This window comes from Aulostomus chinensis, chromosome 21 (genome assembly GCF_037954235.1).
Source record: "Aulostomus chinensis isolate RoL2024-O1b breed Wild chromosome 21, RoL_Achi_v1.0, whole genome shotgun sequence".
NCBI lineage: Eukaryota > Metazoa > Chordata > Actinopteri > Syngnathiformes > Aulostomidae > Aulostomus > Aulostomus chinensis.
In genome coordinates this window covers 432673-451595 of record NC_141340.1, presented here as the reverse complement: position 1 = coordinate 451595, position 18923 = coordinate 432673, and the positions used below count along the sequence as shown (strand labels likewise).

Genomic DNA, 18923 nt, shown 5'->3' with positions numbered 1-18923 from the left:
GAGGAGCATCTGCAACAGAAGTCAGAAGAGGAGGAGCTTCCAAAGCAGAGGCCGGAGGAGGAGGAGCATTTGCAGCAGAGGCCGGAGGAGGAGGAGCATTTGCAGCAGAGGCCGGAGGAGGAGGAGCATCCGCAGCAGAGGCCGGAGGAGGAGGAGCATCCGCAGCAGAGGCCGGAGGAGGAGGAGCATCCGCAGCAGAGGCCGGAGGAGGAGGAGCATCCGCAGCAGAGGCCGGAGGAGGAGGAGCATCCGCAGCAGAGGCCGGAGGAGGAGGAGCATCCGCAGCAGAGGCCGGAGGAGGAGGAGCATTCGCAGCAGATGTCGGAGAAGGAGGAGCATCTGCAGCAGAGGGCAGAGGAGGAGGAGCATCCGCAGCAGAGGGCAGAGGAGGAGGAGCATCCGCAGCAGAGGGCAGAGGAGGAGGAGCATCCGCAGCAGAGGGCAGAGGAGGAGGAGCATCCGCAGCAGAGGGCAGAGAAGGAGGAGCATCCGCAGCAGAGGGCAGAGGAGGAAGATTGTCCGACAGTAGAGGCAGAGCTTGTTGAGAGGACAATAGGAGTAAGAGGAGACCAGGAGGAGGATGAAGACCTTCTCAGTGGTTCCGCCTGTCCTCCTTCAGGTAGGTCTTGATGACAACATAGTACATCCATCCAGGTTTAATCATATTCAGCCAGTAGGCAAGTTCATGTGATAGAATCTGCTCTTGGTCTTGTTTACATCCCCATCTAGAAGTCCTTTGGGATCATGTGACTTTCCAAGTGATGCTGGTCCCCAGGACCCACTCCTGTATTATGTATCATCAGATGAGCAATTGACAACTCATCTGATTGTGTTTTTCAGGACCTCATCAGTCTCCGCCTCCTCACCCTGCTGCTACTTCCCCTCTCACCTTCAAACCAGATCCTCCCTTACATCTCCCCGCTTCATCCCCAGCCTCACCTCCTGTCTCTCCTTTCCCCTCAACACAGTTTCCCACATCTCTTCTCCCCAGAGCTGGCTCTCTGGAGGCCTCCCCCCTCACTCCTAACAGGGATACTTTAGTCTCCTCCTGCCCCTGCTCCCCCTTCACTCCGTCCCCTCTCCTAGGGGACTGCCCACAGGATGTCAAGCCCACCAGTCATAAAGAAGCAGAGGTGGGAGAAGGAGTTTTCTGTCAGGTGAACTTGGGAGATAATAGCCAATCACAGGGCCTGATTGAACCTGTTGCTGTGGGAATACAAACCACCAAAGATGAGCACCAATCACACCCTGAGGTCTCACAGAAGGAGGAGGAGAAAGCAATGAGAACTGCTTGTGATCAGGTTGCTGTACAACAGCCAATGAGGGAGAAGCAGGGTGAAGAAGCGGAGGAGGAGGGAGTGAGAGGCAGGATGGATGAAGGGGAGTTGAGGCAGGGTGCCGAGCCAGACGACCAGTCAGATGTGGAGGAGGAGGAGCCAGTCAGCCCTGTGCTGGAGCTGGACGCCTCATTGGATGTGGAGGTGATGGAGCTGATGACCTCTTCATCTCCTCCTCCCTCCCTCCTGCACCTGCCCTCCCTCAGCCCCCCTCCCCTTTTGTGCCGGGGTAAGGGGCGGAGTCTCAGGGCTCTTCCCACCTGCTCTAGGCCTTCAGACGACCTCGCCATTCGTCTCCGTCAGTCGCCCTTCTCCACTGAGGCCTCTCCTGAGACCTCCCCCACCAGAATTCCCATCACCCCGCCACCGCTATCTCCTCCCTCACCTCAAGGAGAGTCTCCACCCCTTTGCAAGGTAAAATGTCTCCTCCTAGTACTTTTCTCCACCTATTATTCGTGTCCTTCTGATTGGTGTGTTGTGTCCCCAGGCTCCTCCCCCCACCGTACTCCCTCTCACTCCAAAGATTGGCATGGGGAAGCCGGCCATTTCCAAGAGGAAGTTCTCTCCGGGTAGAGCTAGGGTCAGACAGGTGCGTGACGTCCTGGTTTCCTCTTCCAGTTTATCAGTGTAAGATTGGATGAAACTAACCTGCAGTGTGATGTTATCTGCAGCTTCATTGATAAAGTTTGTAAGTAATCAGCAAACTGATTTTCCTGTTGAGGTGCTCAGTTGTCCTATAATAAAACTGATCCTTGATACGTCTCCTCCCAGTGAACACCAATGTGTGTTGCTTGCAGGAAGGGCGAGCATTCATAGACCAGTCTTCCTCTTCATCCTCTGCACCTTTCAATCACTCACACCGCAACAACCTTGTCCCAATGAGACTGTGTGACTGTCCCAGTGAGACTGTGTGACTGTGTCCCAGTGAGACTGTGTGACTGTCCCAGTGAGACTGTGTGACTGTGTCCCAGTGAGACTGTGTGACTGTGTCCCAGTGAGACTGTGTGACTGTGTCCCAGTGAGACTGTGTCCCAGTGAGACTGTGTCCCAGTGAGACTGTGTGACTGTGTCCCAGTGAGACTGTGTGATTGTGCCCAATGAGACTGTGTCCCAGTGAGACTGTGTGACTGTGTCCCAGTGAGACTGTGTCCCAGTGAGACTGTGTGACTGTGTCCCAGTGAGACTGTGTCCCAGTGAGACTGTGTCCCAGTGAGACTGTGTGACTGTGTCCCAGTGAGACTGTGTCCCAGTGAGACTGTGTGACTGTGTCCCAGTGAGACTGTGTGATTGTGCCCAATGAGACTGTGTCCCAATGAGACTGTGTCCCAGTGAGACTGTGTGACTGTGTCCCAGTGAGACTGTGTCCCAGTGAGACTGTGTGACTGTGTCCCAGTGAGACTGTGTCCCAGTGAGACTGTGTCCCAGTGAGACTGTGTCCCAGTGAGACTGTGTGTCTTGACTGGTTGCATGATGTTGCCAGGGTAACATCTTCTGTACTTTTTGTTTTTTGCCTCATTTGAATTTCTTCTTCAGTTGGACTTTTTGTTTTGTGGCTGTTGCATTTATGTTTCCTGCATTTTGTCCTCCCTTTGTTCCTCTTCCTCTGGCTCATGTCCATTCTTCCTTCTCCTCCTCCACCTCATCTCTATCCATCCATCCTTCCTCATCTACATCCTTCTTTCGTGCCTTCATCATTTCCATCCATTCTTGTCCTCCTCCTCATCCCCATCTCCTTTCTTCCTTTTCCTTTCTGCTCTTCCTCATCTTTCTCCACTCTTGCTCTTCCTCATCTCCATCCTTCTTCCCCCCTCTCTATCTCAGGGTTCGTGGTGGAGTAATCTCAGGGCGGTGAGCCCCCCCATTTCCTCCCAGGATTCCGCAGGGGAGGGGGGGTGGGACAGCCCTAAGCCTCGCCCACTGGACTCCCCCCTCTGGAGCACGAGAGTGGTAAAGATGCGCACCTTAAATGTTTGTGGCTGGAACTAACACCAGTTGGCTGTAACCCACCCTTCTGGTTCTAAATGTGTTATCAGCAAGTGCACTCTGATGTGTGTGCGTGCGTGCGTGTGTGCGTGCAGGCTCTGTGATGAAACAGGCGCGCGCACACATGCCACCTGTCTGTGGCATGAAGGTACAGGATGATGCAGCTTTTCAGTTAAAGAGTCTTGGAGGATGCTTTATATCATATTAGCTTGTTAATTGTCAACTAAACTTAACAGATTTTGGGCTGCTTTTCTTCCTGGTCAAGAATAAGCGAAAACCTGCGCATCATCCTCCATTGCGTTGTCCTCCATCACGTCATCATCCATCACATCATCCACCATCATGTCATCCTCCATCTAGTATTTTTCAATCACGTTGTCATCCATTGTGTCGTCCTCCATCGTATCATTCTCGGCGTGACTCCATCTCATTAACACTCTATATGTATGTATTTTGTTGAGCTATTTTCATCGCTAGACAACATCAGTTTGGGGCGGGTGGGGTTTGCTGGCTCAACTTCACGTCAGTGACCAACAGTCAATCAGATGTCACATGACTGAGGATTCTTTTCTTGATCAACGTGCTTAATGTGGGAATCCTTTTCTTCCTGCTCCTCCCCTCCCTCTCTTCTTCTCACCCTCTCTGTCATCCTCTTCATCTCTCCCCAGGGTCGGGGGGCAGGTTTTCCGGGCAGGAGGCGGTCAAGAGGAGGAGGTGTTGGAGGAGGAAGAGGGGGAAGAGGAAGGAGCCGACTGAAGACGCAGGACAGTGTGACACTGTCACCTGGAGTAAGATAACCCCCACTCACACTATGATACTATGATGGTGGAGGATGCCATACCTAGGTGTCAACTCGCCTCGTTTGGCAAAATTGAGGCTTGAATCAGCAACCCTTTGGTTGCTAGACAAGTCACACTACCTCTGATCCATGCTGCCTCCATTGGAACAGCGGGTGATGGATTGATCAGCGTATAGATGAGTATTGGTAAAGGTTTTTTTGTGACGTGCACAGATAAGTATTAAGGGTATTATGTGGACTCTTTTGAGCTTGAAATCCCACTACCTCCCACAGCTGGTGGCAGAGCTGGTGGAGGAGGTAGGGCACTACTTGTTCGATCTGGAGCTTACCTCCACACATAGCCTCGACTCTGGACCCAAACTCCTGGTTAGGGATTGAGCCTTATTCTCAGGATTTGCCCAAGGTTTGAGGCACCAGGCGGATGTAGGGATACTCACGAGTCATTTCCAGTCTGAGTTGGTGTCCATCAGTATTGATGAGTGTAAATACAGGCATTAATAAGAGTATTGATGAGTAATGGAGGTGTCTTGGTCAGTTTGGCGTGGTGGAGCCCTTTCAGCAGAAGGATGAAGAGGAGAACTCCATGCACAACACCGTGGTGATGTTCTCCACCTCCGACCACTTCACCCTCAGACAGGTTGGTCTCATCAGCTCTTCCCCTCCATATTTGGTCAATTAATCAAAATGTATGCAGGCATGGCAGCAGCGATAAGGTGTGGGCTGGGTTAACATGTTGTGGTTTGTGTGTGTAGGACATGTGTGTGGTATGTGGGAGCTTTGGTCAGGGAGCTGAGGGACGACTGCTGGCGTGTTCCCAGTGTGGACAGTGTTACCACCCCTATTGTGTCAATGTCAAGGTGAGGTCTCTGTCTCTCTCTCTGTCTGTCTGTCTCTCTCTCTCTCTGTTTGTCTGTCTCTGTCACTTTCTCTCTCTGTCTCTGTCTCTTTCTCTGTCTCTGTCTGTCTGTCTGTTTCTTTCTCTCTCTGTCACTTTCTTTGTCTCTTTCTCTCACTCTGTTTTTCTCTCTCTTTCTCTCTGTCTCTATCTTTCTGTCTCTCTCTGTCTCTGTCTCTTTCTCTGTCTCTGTCTCTTTCTCTCTCACTCTTTGTTTTTTCTCTCTTTCTCTGTCTGTCTCTTTCTCTCTCTTTCTCTGTTTCTTTCTCCCTCTCTGTCTTTCTCTTTCTCTCGTTCTCTGTCTGTCTCTCTCTCTCTCTGGCTCTCTTTCTCTGTCTCTTTCTCTCTGTCTTTCTCTCTCTCTCTGTCTCCCTCTTTCTGTCTCTCTCTTTCTCTCTCTGTCTCTCTCTCTCTGTCTCTTTCTCTCTCTCTTTCTCTGTCTTTTTCTATGTCTCTCTGTCTCTCTCTTGCTGGAGATGACCTGCTGTGGGACGTCCAGCCCTCTTCTGTACATAGATCAACTGGCGGATGTTGATGTGGGTTATGACAACAAGGCCTTCTGTAATCTGATTACTCATTTTGTAATCTAATGCCTTCTTGTCTGTTACATTTTTTTTATCATGAAGTTGGTGTCAAATGGACATTCTCCTTAAAATCACAGGTGCATCTGATTACATTCAAGGCAATTACATTTAAGGTAATCTGATTACTCTGGTGTGTATGGTGCAGATCACACGGGTCATCCTGACCAAAGGCTGGCGCTGTCTGGAGTGTACAGTTTGTGAAGCGTGTGGCGAGGCTAGCGATCCTGGGCGACTGTTACTGTGTGACGACTGTGACATCAGCTACCACACGTACTGCCTGGACCCGCCCCTCCACACTGTGCCCAAAGGAGCCTGGAAGTGCAAGTGGTGGGTGCATCTGTCCCTCTCAACTTGTGTGTGTTTGTGTTTCAAGAAGTTCAGGAGATCTTCATGATCCCCCAAGAGGAAAACATAGAACCAGAGGAAGGTTAGCACACTAACGCCCCTCTTGAGACTATTATTGAAATGCTCCCTGAAGTGGCGGTTCAAGCTTGATGCTTCTTCATAGGTAATACAGACACCACCTTAGATAAGCTTTGGTCATGTGACCAGTATCACCTGATTGCATATCTACCCAACATTTTTTTCCCCCAAGGTGGCAAATTTTAGTGTAGCCAGCAGGTGTACATTCCACGTAACAATAAATACAATACAAAGACGATTCAAGTAAATCATGTTAAAAGCACAGTTTGTAGAATTATTTAAAAGCCAGTGAGAACCAGGACCAACAAGTTCTGCAGCCTGTAAGTCCTTTGCTTTATCACGTACGACCTGATTCCGGGTCTTCCTTAAAATCCTCCCCTGATTCTGCCCGACCCCTTTTAAGCTCTGCTATTTCCAGTTCTAGTCTTTTGATTTCTGCTGCAGGACAAAATAACTTCCAGTAATCATTAGATTGCTATTTGTAATTAGATTTTCTGGCTACCAAGCTGAAATAAAATGCTCCAGTATTTGTTTTCAGATGGGAACCTACAACGGCTGACATAGGGAGGTCAGACAGGTTCTTACATTACATGGGACGACGACACACGGAAGTGTCCTGCAGTAACTTACAGACATCTTTAGCTTTCTTGTCCTCCAGTTACTAAGTGTTTTACAGACCAAGCTTCAGAGTAATAGACGATGATGGTGGACAGTGGCACCTCCGCTATGAAACCAAAGTTGAACAGCTGAACAGCTTGGTCCCTGATGACCGCAGGAGACAAAACTGAAGGATTTCTCCTCAAATCTATGGCCATATCTTTAGTCTTAGACTCACTAATGGGGAGGAAAGATGACTTGAGCCGGTCCAGTTCAGGGTTGTCACTGTTCAGTGGAGACACAGTTACTCTGACACCTCTTGGTGTATATGGTGAAGATACAGCCCTGTGGGGACCCAGTGGAAGAGAGCAGGATGTCAGATACCAGGCATGCCATTCGCCGCTACATCAGTGCAGGTGTTGTGTGGTGAGGGTTCTGAAACAACTCTGCCAAAATGTAAGATGGGATGCCATTAAAGGCGCATGAAATCCATCCAAACAAGCCTCACAGGTGCTGGTGCCCTCTAGTTGAGCTAAAATCCAGTCTGAGAGTCATCTGCACTGCCTTGATGAGCTGCTCTAAAGATTTCCTAACGAGAGACGTTCTTGCTGCAGCCTGTGTGTCCAACAGTGTGCGTATTGTCTCCAGGTGTGTGTGGTGTGTTCACTGTGGCTCCACCTCTCCCGGGCTTCACTGTGATTGGCAGAGTAACTACAGTCGCTGTGGCCCTTGTGCCAGTCTGAGCTGCTGCCCACTCTGTCAGAGGCTCTATACACACGATGACCTCATCCTGCAGTGTCAGCAGTGTGACCGGTAACGCACGCGCACACACACGCTTACACACACACACACACACACACCTTTACAGCTGCTGACATCTTGGTCCAGTCTGCGCAGCATTCCTCGCTGATACTCAGACAGCTCAACTCAGATGACTAATCTGCTGTTAAATGATGATGCCATTGATTGTTCTCACTGTGCACTAATGTGTGTGTGTGTGTGTGCGGGCGCAGGTGGGTGCACGCCATCTGTCAGGGTTTGACCACTGAAGACGAAGTGGAAATCGCTGCTGATGAAGGCTTCGACTGTTCGCTGTGCAGGACACAGGGCCGCAGCTCATATGGTAAAACACACACGCTGCCACGAGTTGACTTGGTGTGTCCATCATTTTAAAAAATGTTTCCTTTTTTTTTTTTTTTTAAAGAAGACGCAAAATGGCTTCAAATCTCAAACTGCTCAAAAGTGGTGTTTTTGCTGTGTGTGGCTGTCGTTGCTGTGGCGCTACAACTTCTGCAGCTGCTGGTTGATCGTGTGTGTGTGTGTGTGTGTGTGTGTGTGTGTGTGTGTGTGTGTTATGATGACGACGTGTGTTTTTCAGTGAGGTTGGACAGTTTCAGTGCTCCATACATGGCTCAGATCATCTCCAGGATCCGGGAACCAGGTCTGTCGCTCAGACTCAAACCGCTACTAATATTACTACTATGAGTACTACTAAGAGGAGAGCCATGTGTGTTGGACTGGATGTTAGTATCTGTATTGTACTTCCATATCCAGGTCCCTCTCATATGTTTGTCTCAGGTCAACTGCTCAAAACTCTCATTTTCAAGTCAGGGCATTTAATGCTGTGTAATAACAACCAGATACTGTGTGAAAATCAGTCTTGTTCTCTTGGCCCAGAATACCTGCTTTGGCTTTTATCATCCGGATTCTTTCTAAGAGTGGCGTTAGGATGTAAATGGACATTAAAAGGGTTACAATCTTGAAAATCAATGATTTGTTACAATGATCAGATGAATTAATCCTGAAAGGTGAAAAAACAATAAAATTATACCCTACAGCAGTTAAAGGGACATATGTTTCTCCTTAAGGACACGGCGGTCCTTGAGGGTTACCACAGTAACAGTGTTTCATTTTATTGTGACTCCCATCAAGTATGATGTCAATATAAAGATCCATTTTTGTGTAATGTGTGCGTGCGTGTGTGTGTGCGTGCGCGTGTGTGTGTGTGTGCGTGCGTGCAGATACGAAGACATACACTCAGGATGGTGTGTGTCTGACAGAGTCGGGCCTCTCTCACCTCCAGTCTCTGGTTGAGCCTCTGACGTCACCACGCAGGTACCGCAGGTGAGCACCATCCACCTGTTCAATGTCACACTTTTGACAGCCGTCATGGTTCAGTAACTGAACTAATTTTAGTGGAGGAGTTCAGCTGCAGTTTCCCATACATAGACATGCACACATATTTGGGACCAGTCAGGTAGATGGAGTCCCGCCCAGGGAGATAAAACACATTTCACTTGTTTTCCAGCCAACAATGAAATTTACAGCTCACACACCTGGAACTTAGCACACGGACGGACTGACATTAAGGGAACTGTTGTTGTCCGCTAGTTAACGATCGAACAACTGCTGTTAGCAGTGGTGCTACAGTGACTTGATAAGAGTCAACAGCTCAGAGCATGTGACCAGACGCACACCCTCCACTAAACACTGACGCTCGCTGTCTCTCACGCCTCTTAATTTCTTCATCTTGTCTCAGTCTGGTTGTGTCCATCAGTACGGTGCATCTCTCGTGACAGGTTCAGCTACTGTAACACAAAAGTTAGCAAGTCAGGTAAATCCTTTTAATAGTTTGTGTTCACCAACATCATTAATATTCCCGTGTAGTAATGATGATCTGAGACAGTTAACAAGCAGCGCATGGCTCATTTGCATAAACTCTATGTAACATTTTTTCCAGATTAAATTAGCTTTAATACTGCAACCTCAAATGTAACGACCCTTTCAGTTGAAATGTCAACACAACAAACTGGACCCTCGGAACCAGATTCCAAGGTGTTTCCCTTCTTTCAGTCATGAAGCAACTCAGATCCACACGGGCCTTAGAAGGATTTTATCAACGCTAAGAAAGATTTATCACTCAGACAAGAACTGACAACTTTGTAGTAAACATTTAAAAAAATGAAGCTTATGTCATCATGAAAATATGGAGTATTTTTTTGTTCTCTCTGGAGTTTATCAACCTTTGTTTGGCCAGTTTATTCTGTGGACGTGCTTCCCCAAGTTCCACAAGTAAACTCAACCTGCGGGACACTGAGCTGATCGTCTGCTTCCTCTCTCTGGCAGGTGTAAACCCAAATTGAAGCTGAGGATCATCAACCAAAACAGTGTGTCTGTACTGCAGACTCACCCTGACCCCGACACGCCCACCGAGCAGGACCCTGGCCGAGGTCAGAGGTCACACACTTGCCCTAGATCACCAATGACATGTATTTGTAGCCAATCTCAAGCTCGTAATGCCAACTGGAGCACAGGGAAATGCTAAGTTCCTTAGAAGGAGCTGAGGGTCAATTAATGCTTCAACATTCACCTTTTTGAAAGCGTCAAGTAGTCACTGACAAACAGACACCACTTGGTTTGTTTTGTCTGGTCACCTGACCATCACCTGGATGGTGTTGGATCAAGTGACGACTGTTCAGAAGCTGATGGTCAATGGAAAAGAGTCCATAATGATTCACAGACAACTGAGTTTGTTCTCAAGATTTTACTGACGTCCCCTGTTCCAGGTGACCTGGACTGTGATATAAAGTCTGACTCCAGTCCTGAGCGAGACCACACCCATGAAAATGACATCACTAAGGAGCCTGAGGTTACTGATGGCAATAAAAAGAGGAAGAGGAAACCCTATAGACCAGGTGAGGAAGCAGCTTGCGTGATGGCAGCTAATCCATTTGCCTCAACTCGTCCTCATGTGGGGGGGTGTTTCTGTTTCTCAGGTATCGGTGGCTTCATGGTGCGTCAGCGAGGAGGGAAGGCGGGGCCAAGTCGCATCAAACTGTGCAGGAAGGATTCAGTCGAGATGCTGCCTGGCCAAGATGAAGGTGAATCTCGTTACCACCTTTAATGCTGATGTCTGACGCAAAATTTGATGATTTGAAAGGTGAATCTGGTCGCATAATTTTCACAGATCTCGCCACGGAGATGGCGCCTGCAGCAGACCAGACTGTAGATAAGGTGAAGAAGAGATACAGGAAGAAGAAAACTAAACTGGAGGAGGCGTTTCCCTCTTACCTCCAGGTAACACCAGCTTATGATGCAGTATGAGAAATGTAACAACACTTACTCCTCTGCAAACACTTAAACCCTCAAGGCACTGGACCAGCCAGGTCACAGGTTCAACCTTTGTACAGTTTGTACACAAAACAAGCACCAGCACAGGACACAAAGTGATGGACAGTCTCCTCCCCATTAGAAGAGTTAATAACATCAGGCTCAGTTAATGGGATCTCACCTAGGATGACCAACAGACGTGTTGGTCACTCAGCCACAGCTTCACTGATACTGTTACACAGTCGCCATGTTCTGATCACTCATGAGTGCACCCAAGCACTTGACCAGGGTAGTTATTGTTGTCATGTTTCAATGTTCATCTTGTTATTTTTGGTGTTAATGTTCGCTAAAGTGATTCAGGGTTGTTTTACAATTGTCACTATATGGTTATATTTATTCCTGTCCAGGGAAGCAGATTTAAATTAGCTTATAGCTGATCGTTATTAGCTCAGGTGTGAGAGGCTGCACATTGTCCTGTCAAATAGATGAATAGATATATCACACACACACACACACACACACTCTCACACACACACACACACACACTCTCACACACACACACACACCATTCTACTGTTCTGATCGGCTTTCTCTGCCCGTGCCTGTCTAGGAGGCTTTCTTTGGTAGGGATCTTCTGGACCGCAGTCAGCAGGTTCCCAGGAGGGCGGGGCTAGATGCACCAGGTGCCAACCAATTAGGTGCAGCTGACAAGAAAACCCCCACCCCCTCTGGCTTGCTTGTTGGCACTGTGGTGACGAACAAAAAGCACGGAATGCTGCGTGAGTATTTTTCAGATTTGATTTCTCATCAGATTCATGAGGTCATCTGTCATGTGTTTGTGAATCATGTGTGTGTCGCCATCCAGCCATGTCGGAGGACGCGCTAGTGGATCTGTCCGATGTTCTCAACACAGACCCTCACATACTGGCCACAGGACACACAGGTACACACAATCACCTACACACTAGCCACAACATCGTCGTCGTCATCGTCTCGTCACCATGTGTGTCTGTCATTAATTGACCAGCTGGACAAACGTGGGATTCTGAACATTTCAGACTTTGATCTCATCATCATGTTTGTCAGACTCAAAAGGCTGACCAATTCCACCTGCCTTCATTAACTATGCTAAGCTAACAGACTCCCCCAGCCTTGAGTTTTTATGCAAAGCTAGGCTAACAAATTGCCTCTACTTTCTGTGTCTTGGTTGATGACAAGTTCTGATGTTTTTCACAGCTGTGAGGGGGCTGCCTGGTCTCTGATTGGGTCATTTAGCCTAACTATGTGTTTGTTTTGTAGGCCAGTTCCAGGTGGAGCGCTCCCCCTCTCCGTTTGGTAAGACTCCACAGGATGACCTTCTCTTTCTCCTCTGCTTCCTCTTACTTCATCTACAAAGCTCTGCCATTTCCCTCTGGAAAGGAAACATTCAGATCATAGATTGTAAATGTTCAATTCATTTTTGGACCGAGCCAAACTCTGTCTCCCCTCTTTATATTCAGCAAAGCTAACAGTTTTGTGGCTATGACTTCAAATTTAGTGTGCTGATAATGAAATGTAGCTAAGTAAAATATTTCTGAAAATGTAATGTATGAGCAGTTGATGTGTGAAGACTGGCCTCACAGCAGCACGTCATCAGCATAAAGAAGAATATGATACTTGCAAACACAGAAAGTGTTGAGGACCTTTGCTGTGGGCTCCCTCTCATTTGGGGATGCACCGATACCACTTTTATACCGACCGAGTACGAGTACGAGTACTTACATTTGGGTACTTGCCGATATCAAGTACCGATACGAGTACTTAGCTGGGAATGTCATATCTCGACTCCAGTATACCGAGAAGACACCGAAATCCCACAGTCAATGACCGAAAATGGCTGGTCATCGAGAGCAATGAATTGGGTAAGAGCCTCCGTTATTGTCACTGCCCGCGGTTTGTCTCCGGACATTTTTTCTCTCTTTGCTAGCGTTTGCTGCAAAGTTGGTTGTTGTTGCTTGCTGGAATTCACAAACTCACGGAACTCGTCGGCGTGTTGATTCTTCAGGTGTTTAATCAATTTGCTTGTGTTGTAAGCGCTGATGTTCGTCCCTCTCGAGCTTTCCAACGGGCATAATTGGCAGTTAGCTTTGCTTTTGTCGCTGTCGTTTACCTTGAAATAATTCCATACTGCGGACATCTCTACTCCCTTTGCTGCCTTCCTGCTGTGCTGAGCTAATGTCGGTTGTCCGCGTCCACTTTAAGGGGGCGCATCCTTTATGTGTCATAAGTGTGCGTCGTGTTTTGGCTTCTGTCTTTCAGACGCGGACAGACGTACCGCCGTCATATGTGCTTAGGCAAGAGTGGTATCGGTTGTTGTGGTATCGGAGTTCTTTTGTGAGTACAAGTACAAGTACGCACATGGAGTATTGGTGCCGATAGCGGTATCAGGTATTGGCATCGGGGCATCCCTACTCTCAGTACATGATGCAGGCTAGATTGACTCCTCTTTGGGACTAGTTCATCCCAGATAGCGATGACTGTTAACCAAATAACTCTCCTTCTTCTCCTCCAGATAATGCAGACCACTTCCTCTCCTGCTCCCGCTGACTTCCTGTGCTATCTCCTCTTTGTCTTTTAATTGGCGTTTCTGTGTCTCTTAGCTGGTTTGGACATCAGCTCTGTGGCAGAGGACCACTCCTTGATCTCTGATGTGACAGGTAATGGTGGGCGTGGCCAGAGGGCAGCACAGGAGGAGCCACTGGATGCCATCTTGAGCCCTGAGCTCGACAAGATGGTGACTGATGGTGAGTACAGATTCAGATGACTTGGGTCCTCCGATTTGTGTTGTCCAACTGATATTGACTATGAGTTCACAACCACTAAGAGAATTGTGTAGACTTAAGAGCTTTTTTTAGACTGATGATGGATGTGTCGCTCTGCTTCAGGTGCTATCCTCAGCAGACTCTACAAGATTCCAGGTAAGTCTCCTCATGCTAATATCCCTTGCTAATATGGTAACCTTCTGCTGACAGTGGATCAGAATGTCTCAATATGCCATGATATGTTTGTCATGAGATATTTTCAATCAGTGAGGTATGTGTGTCTGTGTCTGTGTTTGTGTCTGTGTCTGTGTGCATGCATGCGGATGTTCAGAGCTGGAGGGGAAGGATGTGGAGGAGGTCTTCACAGCGGTTCTCAGTCCAAACAGCAGCAATCACCAATCAGAACTGGGCCAACACACACACACTGTCCCAGGGAGCAAGACAGACACTCAAGGTACAAACACACACTGTGTGTTTCATGACAGCATGTCTTATGGTGTACGGACTGTATGGACTTCAGTCCTCCTCATCAGTGGCATTATGAGGACACCTGTGTCTGCTCATGATATTTCACACACTGCACTCTATTGATGCTGTAGAAAAGGGGGCGGAGTCATTGTGTTTCCTCTCTCAGCAGTTGCCAGCAGGTTTCCTAGAGTTCCACTGATGAATGGCCTGATGGGCTCCGCTTCTCCGTTGTCCGACACTCTCACGATGCCCAGTGGTGCGCAGGGCCCAGTAGGCTTCAGGATGGCCCCCACTGAGAGGCCCAGTCCCAGCCTGGCCACCACCAGTCAGGCACCAGGAGAGAGTGAGCAGGACGCCATATCAACAACTCAGAGGGGCATGTTGAAGTGGGAGAAGGAAGAGACGCTGGGGGAGCTCGCAACCGTAGCCCCGGTTCTCTACTGCAACACCAACTTCCCCCAGCTGAGGGAGCAGTACCCAGGTACACATGTACACACACACACACACACACACACACACACACACAGAACCAGAACCAGAACCAGGTGTTTGCTGGCAGGAAGACTGAAGCAGCAGTTGCTTATAACAGGCTGAGAGCAAGGTGTCCTCCTTTCTTGTTGCTGAAGCTGGTGTCATTCAATCTAAAGGGTTTGATAGATGTGGTATTGCCTTTTGGTGAGCGTTTGCACCCTCAACTGGTTAGAACAGGATGCTGCCACATCAGTCTGTAATGTCAATGAGCCCCAGTTGAATTGTACTGTGGTTCATCTCTTCCTTTGTGTCAGACTGGTCCACCAGGGTGAAGCAGATTGCCAAGCTGTGGAGGAAGGCCAGCTCTCAGGACAGAGCACCATATGTGGTGAGTTCTCTCCTTGGAACTCCAGGCACAAAGGAAATTGCAGCATGTTGTCATATTTCACCCAAATATCACCACTAGTTTATGTTAGACGTCTTGATATCATTGAGACACTAATTTCTGTCAGGCTTCAACAACTAACAGGTTAACAATTACAAACTCCAGCATATTGTCTTCATACTTTGCAGCTTGATGAAGGACTAGGTTGAGGCAGGATTTCAGCTGAATGCTGGTCAGAACTGTTGACATTTGCTAGATTTCGGATCTGTGACTCAGCAGTTTTGTCTCTACCAGCAAAAAGCACGTGACAACCGAGCAGCTCAGCGCATCAACAAGGTTCAGCTGGCCAACGAGCCGCTCAAACGCCACCAACCCTCACAGCCGCCACCGCAGGGAGCCTATGACTCTGTTTCCATTGAGACGGACCTGGCTTTCAGGGACCCGCTGAGGCCCAAAGAGTCTGAGCAGGAGCAGGAATGGAAGCTGAGACAGGTGAGCACCACTCCATCATCACGAGTCAATCAGAGAGAGAAACCAACGCCACCCTGCTGTTGCGCACCAACTTAATTAATATCGCTCCTGCACAACACTGTTACTATGACTGTAACTCAAATAACAACACAAAGTGGAAGATAAAGCTGGCAGCCGGGCTTTGTAGCACCTGAACACTGGCCAGACCAATCTTGTCCCCGCTCCTGCTAAACATGCCTGAGGAAACAGATTCCTAACCTCATTATTTCTGTGTGCTAGTCCCACTTTGAAATGTTCGATTTCAGTAGAATTGATTATTTTCAAAGGCCAATTCTAATTAAATGGACTCAATCCACAACATAACATAAACATTATTAGGATTTGTTTGAACAACCAACCAAACTTCTAAAACATCTGTTGATCAGAATAAATGGTTTAAGAATTACGTGTGTGGGGCTCACCTGGGGGCGGGGCCTAGTGTGCCTTATGCCTTGATTAAATAAATAACCTGTGGCGCCACCTGGTGGAATGTCGGTATCACCTTGCTTACCTGATGGCCCAATGAAAGGTGATCAGCATCTCTACCGATGCTGCTCACATCACGTCACAACTACCACCAGGGACTCAAGACTCCAACGTGACCTTTGGTGACTTGATCTTGTTGAACAACCAGATGATGCTCAGTGTGGCGTTGGTTTCCTGTTTTGCGTCGTAACCATAGTAACCATCATATTGAGGGGTATGCAGACGGACTGGGTGTTTGGGGTCATTGTGTCATTGATGAAGAAGATGATGATGATGCATGCCTACTGAGCGTCTCTCACGTCAACTAATATCTCTGATGTCATTGACAAGGGAGAGGTTAAAGACAGATGGGCAGCCGGTAAGAAGAGTCTAACACCTGTAGCAGGAAGTGGCCCCGAGGCTCCGGTAAGCGCTCCAGGCCCACCTGTTTGAGGCAGACTTCCTGGGTCCATGGCACCCTGAGATCCTCCCCCAGACGCGCCTCTATAGCCAGTCCACTCACTGATCAATCACTACATTCATTTATGTATCGCACCCTCACAGCTGGGTCTTCCCCCATAATGCATCTGGACTGCTGCAGCAACCTACCGCTGTGTAACCATAGCAACCAGAGAGAGGTAGATAGACGGTTAATACAGTCACCATAGTGATGTCAGGTAGCTAAAGGCGCTGAAGCTAAATGTGTCTGCGGTGGTTGAAGGCAGGTTGACGACTGCTGCTGGCAGCTCCACTGTGCTCTACACAACAAGAACTTGTGAGTGCGTATCTGAGACCTGTCCGACCCAGAGAGGATCTCAAACCCATGGATCCAGGTCCCGGTCATCATTTCTGGGCCAAAGCTCAAATAACCTTCGAGAACACACTGATCTGACGGCATCCAGTGACACCATCACTGACTAAACAACCCCAAACTCTTGATGGTTCCAGTAATGTTTATGTGACCCAGAGTCGGTGTCCAAGGCCCGAGTCTGCCTCAGAACTGACTGATGTTCTGATGATGGGTACTGCCTCGCTCTGAGTGTTGGCCCATCAAACGCCTTCATCATCAGCACTGGTGAGAGGCAGTCCTGCAGTCGTCCTGCTGTCACGTCCATGAGGCTCATCCTGTTAGTCTTGCATAGAAGTGACCAGAATCTACAATTCTCCAATTTCATTTAGCAGACGCTTTTGTCCAAAGCGACGTACAACACAAGCAAGAATTTAGACTTAATTAAGGAAAAGCCCATAGGAAGCGGAAAAGTGCTTGTCTAATGACATTGAGACCTCATGGAGGTTATGTGACAGGAAATGTCCCGGTCCGAGAGCAAGACCTGTTGGCGGGACTGTTTTCACCCCTGTGAGTCTGGTGGAGGATGTTTGCGGTGCCACATTCACTGTGTCACTACAGGTGTGATGAAGCAGGTGAGAGACAGGAAGGTGAATGTAAAGTCCCCCAAGGACCCTCGACCATCACAGCACCACCAGAAACCAAACACCCTGAGAACTTTTAGAAGCACAAGCAGAAAAATTTGCACCTTAAATTCCCTGCAAAGTGAATGAATACACAGTCTTGAATTTCACAATCAGTCTCATCTGCTGCCTGAATGATAGTTTCCTGTCAGTGAAATGTCACTGAAGGGGGTGATGCAGTTTCATTAATTTAACTGTTTATATTTTGTGCATTACCTGCGTTTTTAAACTGTAGTATTTTAGAACTTATGGGAAATTCAGGGCCACAGTTTTGCTCACTAACCCAAGACCTGTAGTTGGTTCCTCCTAAAATGATACACTTTGATTGGGGAATTCTCACATTCTAAGAGTAACAGACCAGCAGATGATTTTATTAACCTGGACTCGATGCGGTTAAGTTATCCAGTCTGTCTTGGACCGCAACAGTGATGACTGACGTGGCCTGGTTGGGAAAAAGAAAACACACAACCCACCAATACTGATTCGGGCATCAATTGCTATGGCAACAATCAAAGCTTCAAGACCGGAAGCATTTGGGTCAGCTGCGTTTTTTGAATAACTATCTTAATAACTCCTCATTTTGTGGTCATTTGCTGAGATGTTTCCAAAATTGATTGGAAAAATAACAAAACATTACTGAAAATAACAACCAGGCGTTAATGAGATTGAAATCAAAATTATATTTGTAAGGATGATTGAGTTTGAACGACAGGTGGACCAGCTGGTCAGTCACAAAGGCTCAGGAGTTTAAACACTAGTGAACCTGGAGAAAGAAGTGACATCCCTCAAGACTCATTGAGGTTCAGGACTTGTTGTTGAAGTTGATGCTGTCCTGGTCCTGAGGGTTCTGGTGTGTCCCCCTGCATGCCGAAACTCACCCCCCACCCCAAACTGAGCCAGGGACAGCAAGCACTACTAGCTCCCATGTCACCACGTTAACACCATGCCAACTGCCTATCAACGTGCATCGCTCCATGTCTTCTGTTGTCTTCTATTTCTCTCACAGCAAATGCGGCAGAAAAGCAAACAGCTAGCAAAGATGGAAGCCACCCAGAAGCTGGAGCAGGTGAAGAACGAGCAGCTACAGCAACAACGCCAGCAGCAGCTTGCAGCCAATCAGAGCCCCCAGCCCTCTGTCACTGGGGGCAACGCCTCCCCTCTCCACCCACCACCAGCTTCCAGACAGCAGAGTTCAGGATTGGTTGACGATGTCTTCCTCAGACCCCAAGCACCTCCCCCCTCTGGCTTCTCATTGCTCCCTCACTCCCCTCATCCCTCCTCTCCTCTCAACCAGCCTCCATCCTCCCCCCAGATGTTCTCCCCACCCTCGTCTCGCCCCTCTTCACCCTGGGACCCCTACACCAAGGCAGCAGGGACTCCTCGGCCTGCCTCCTCCCAGCCTAGTGGACCTCCCACGCCCCAGCAGCAGCAACGCAGCAACTCCCTCAATGCCTCCCCTGCCCATGACATTCTAGGCTCCCCTGCTCCATCTCCCGACTCCAAAACTGTTGAGGTTTCAAGGAACCTTGGACCCCAACCAGGTAACTTCCTCCTCCTACTGGCATTTCGACCTTGTCTCCCCTCTGTGTCATATCCTTGATTCCTCTTTTGCCCCCCCCCCCTGT

The 18923-nt window shown here is 48.5% G+C and overlaps 1 protein-coding gene across 6 annotated transcripts in view; it reads left to right on the top strand.

Annotated features, from left to right (window-relative positions):
- The first annotated feature begins 49 nt into the window (after window positions 1–49).
- kmt2ca (lysine (K)-specific methyltransferase 2Ca) overlaps window positions 50–18923 on the top strand; it is a 33685-nt gene continuing 14811 nt past the window's right edge. For 2 of the 6 annotated variants that reach the window (XM_086191475.1, XM_086191472.1), the window contains exons 1-27: window positions 50–619; window positions 841–1751; window positions 1825–1926; window positions 3159–3284; window positions 3989–4108; window positions 4655–4756; window positions 4872–4976; window positions 5744–5925; window positions 7267–7431; window positions 7632–7741; window positions 7997–8059; window positions 8640–8742; window positions 9745–9848; window positions 10185–10313; window positions 10395–10499; window positions 10586–10695; window positions 11339–11507; window positions 11594–11671; window positions 12028–12063; window positions 13368–13511; window positions 13653–13685; window positions 13861–13983; window positions 14164–14478; window positions 14783–14856; window positions 15148–15345; window positions 16180–16254; window positions 18305–18839. In XM_086191475.1, coding sequence (XP_086047601.1) covers window positions 319–619; window positions 841–1751; window positions 1825–1926; window positions 3159–3284; window positions 3989–4108; window positions 4655–4756; window positions 4872–4976; window positions 5744–5925; window positions 7267–7431; window positions 7632–7741; window positions 7997–8059; window positions 8640–8742; window positions 9745–9848; window positions 10185–10313; window positions 10395–10499; window positions 10586–10695; window positions 11339–11507; window positions 11594–11671; window positions 12028–12063; window positions 13368–13511; window positions 13653–13685; window positions 13861–13983; window positions 14164–14478; window positions 14783–14856; window positions 15148–15345; window positions 16180–16254; window positions 18305–18839 — 4618 coding nt within the window. In that variant the 5' untranslated portion in view covers window positions 50–318. The remainder of the gene's footprint in view (window positions 620–840; window positions 1752–1824; window positions 1927–3158; window positions 3285–3988; window positions 4109–4654; window positions 4757–4871; window positions 4977–5743; window positions 5926–7266; window positions 7432–7631; window positions 7742–7996; window positions 8060–8639; window positions 8743–9744; window positions 9849–10184; window positions 10314–10394; window positions 10500–10585; window positions 10696–11338; window positions 11508–11593; window positions 11672–12027; window positions 12064–13367; window positions 13512–13652; window positions 13686–13860; window positions 13984–14163; window positions 14479–14782; window positions 14857–15147; window positions 15346–16179; window positions 16255–18304; window positions 18840–18923) is intronic. The other 4 variants (XM_086191473.1, XM_086191476.1, XM_086191477.1 and 1 more) reach the window with 4 other exon arrangements.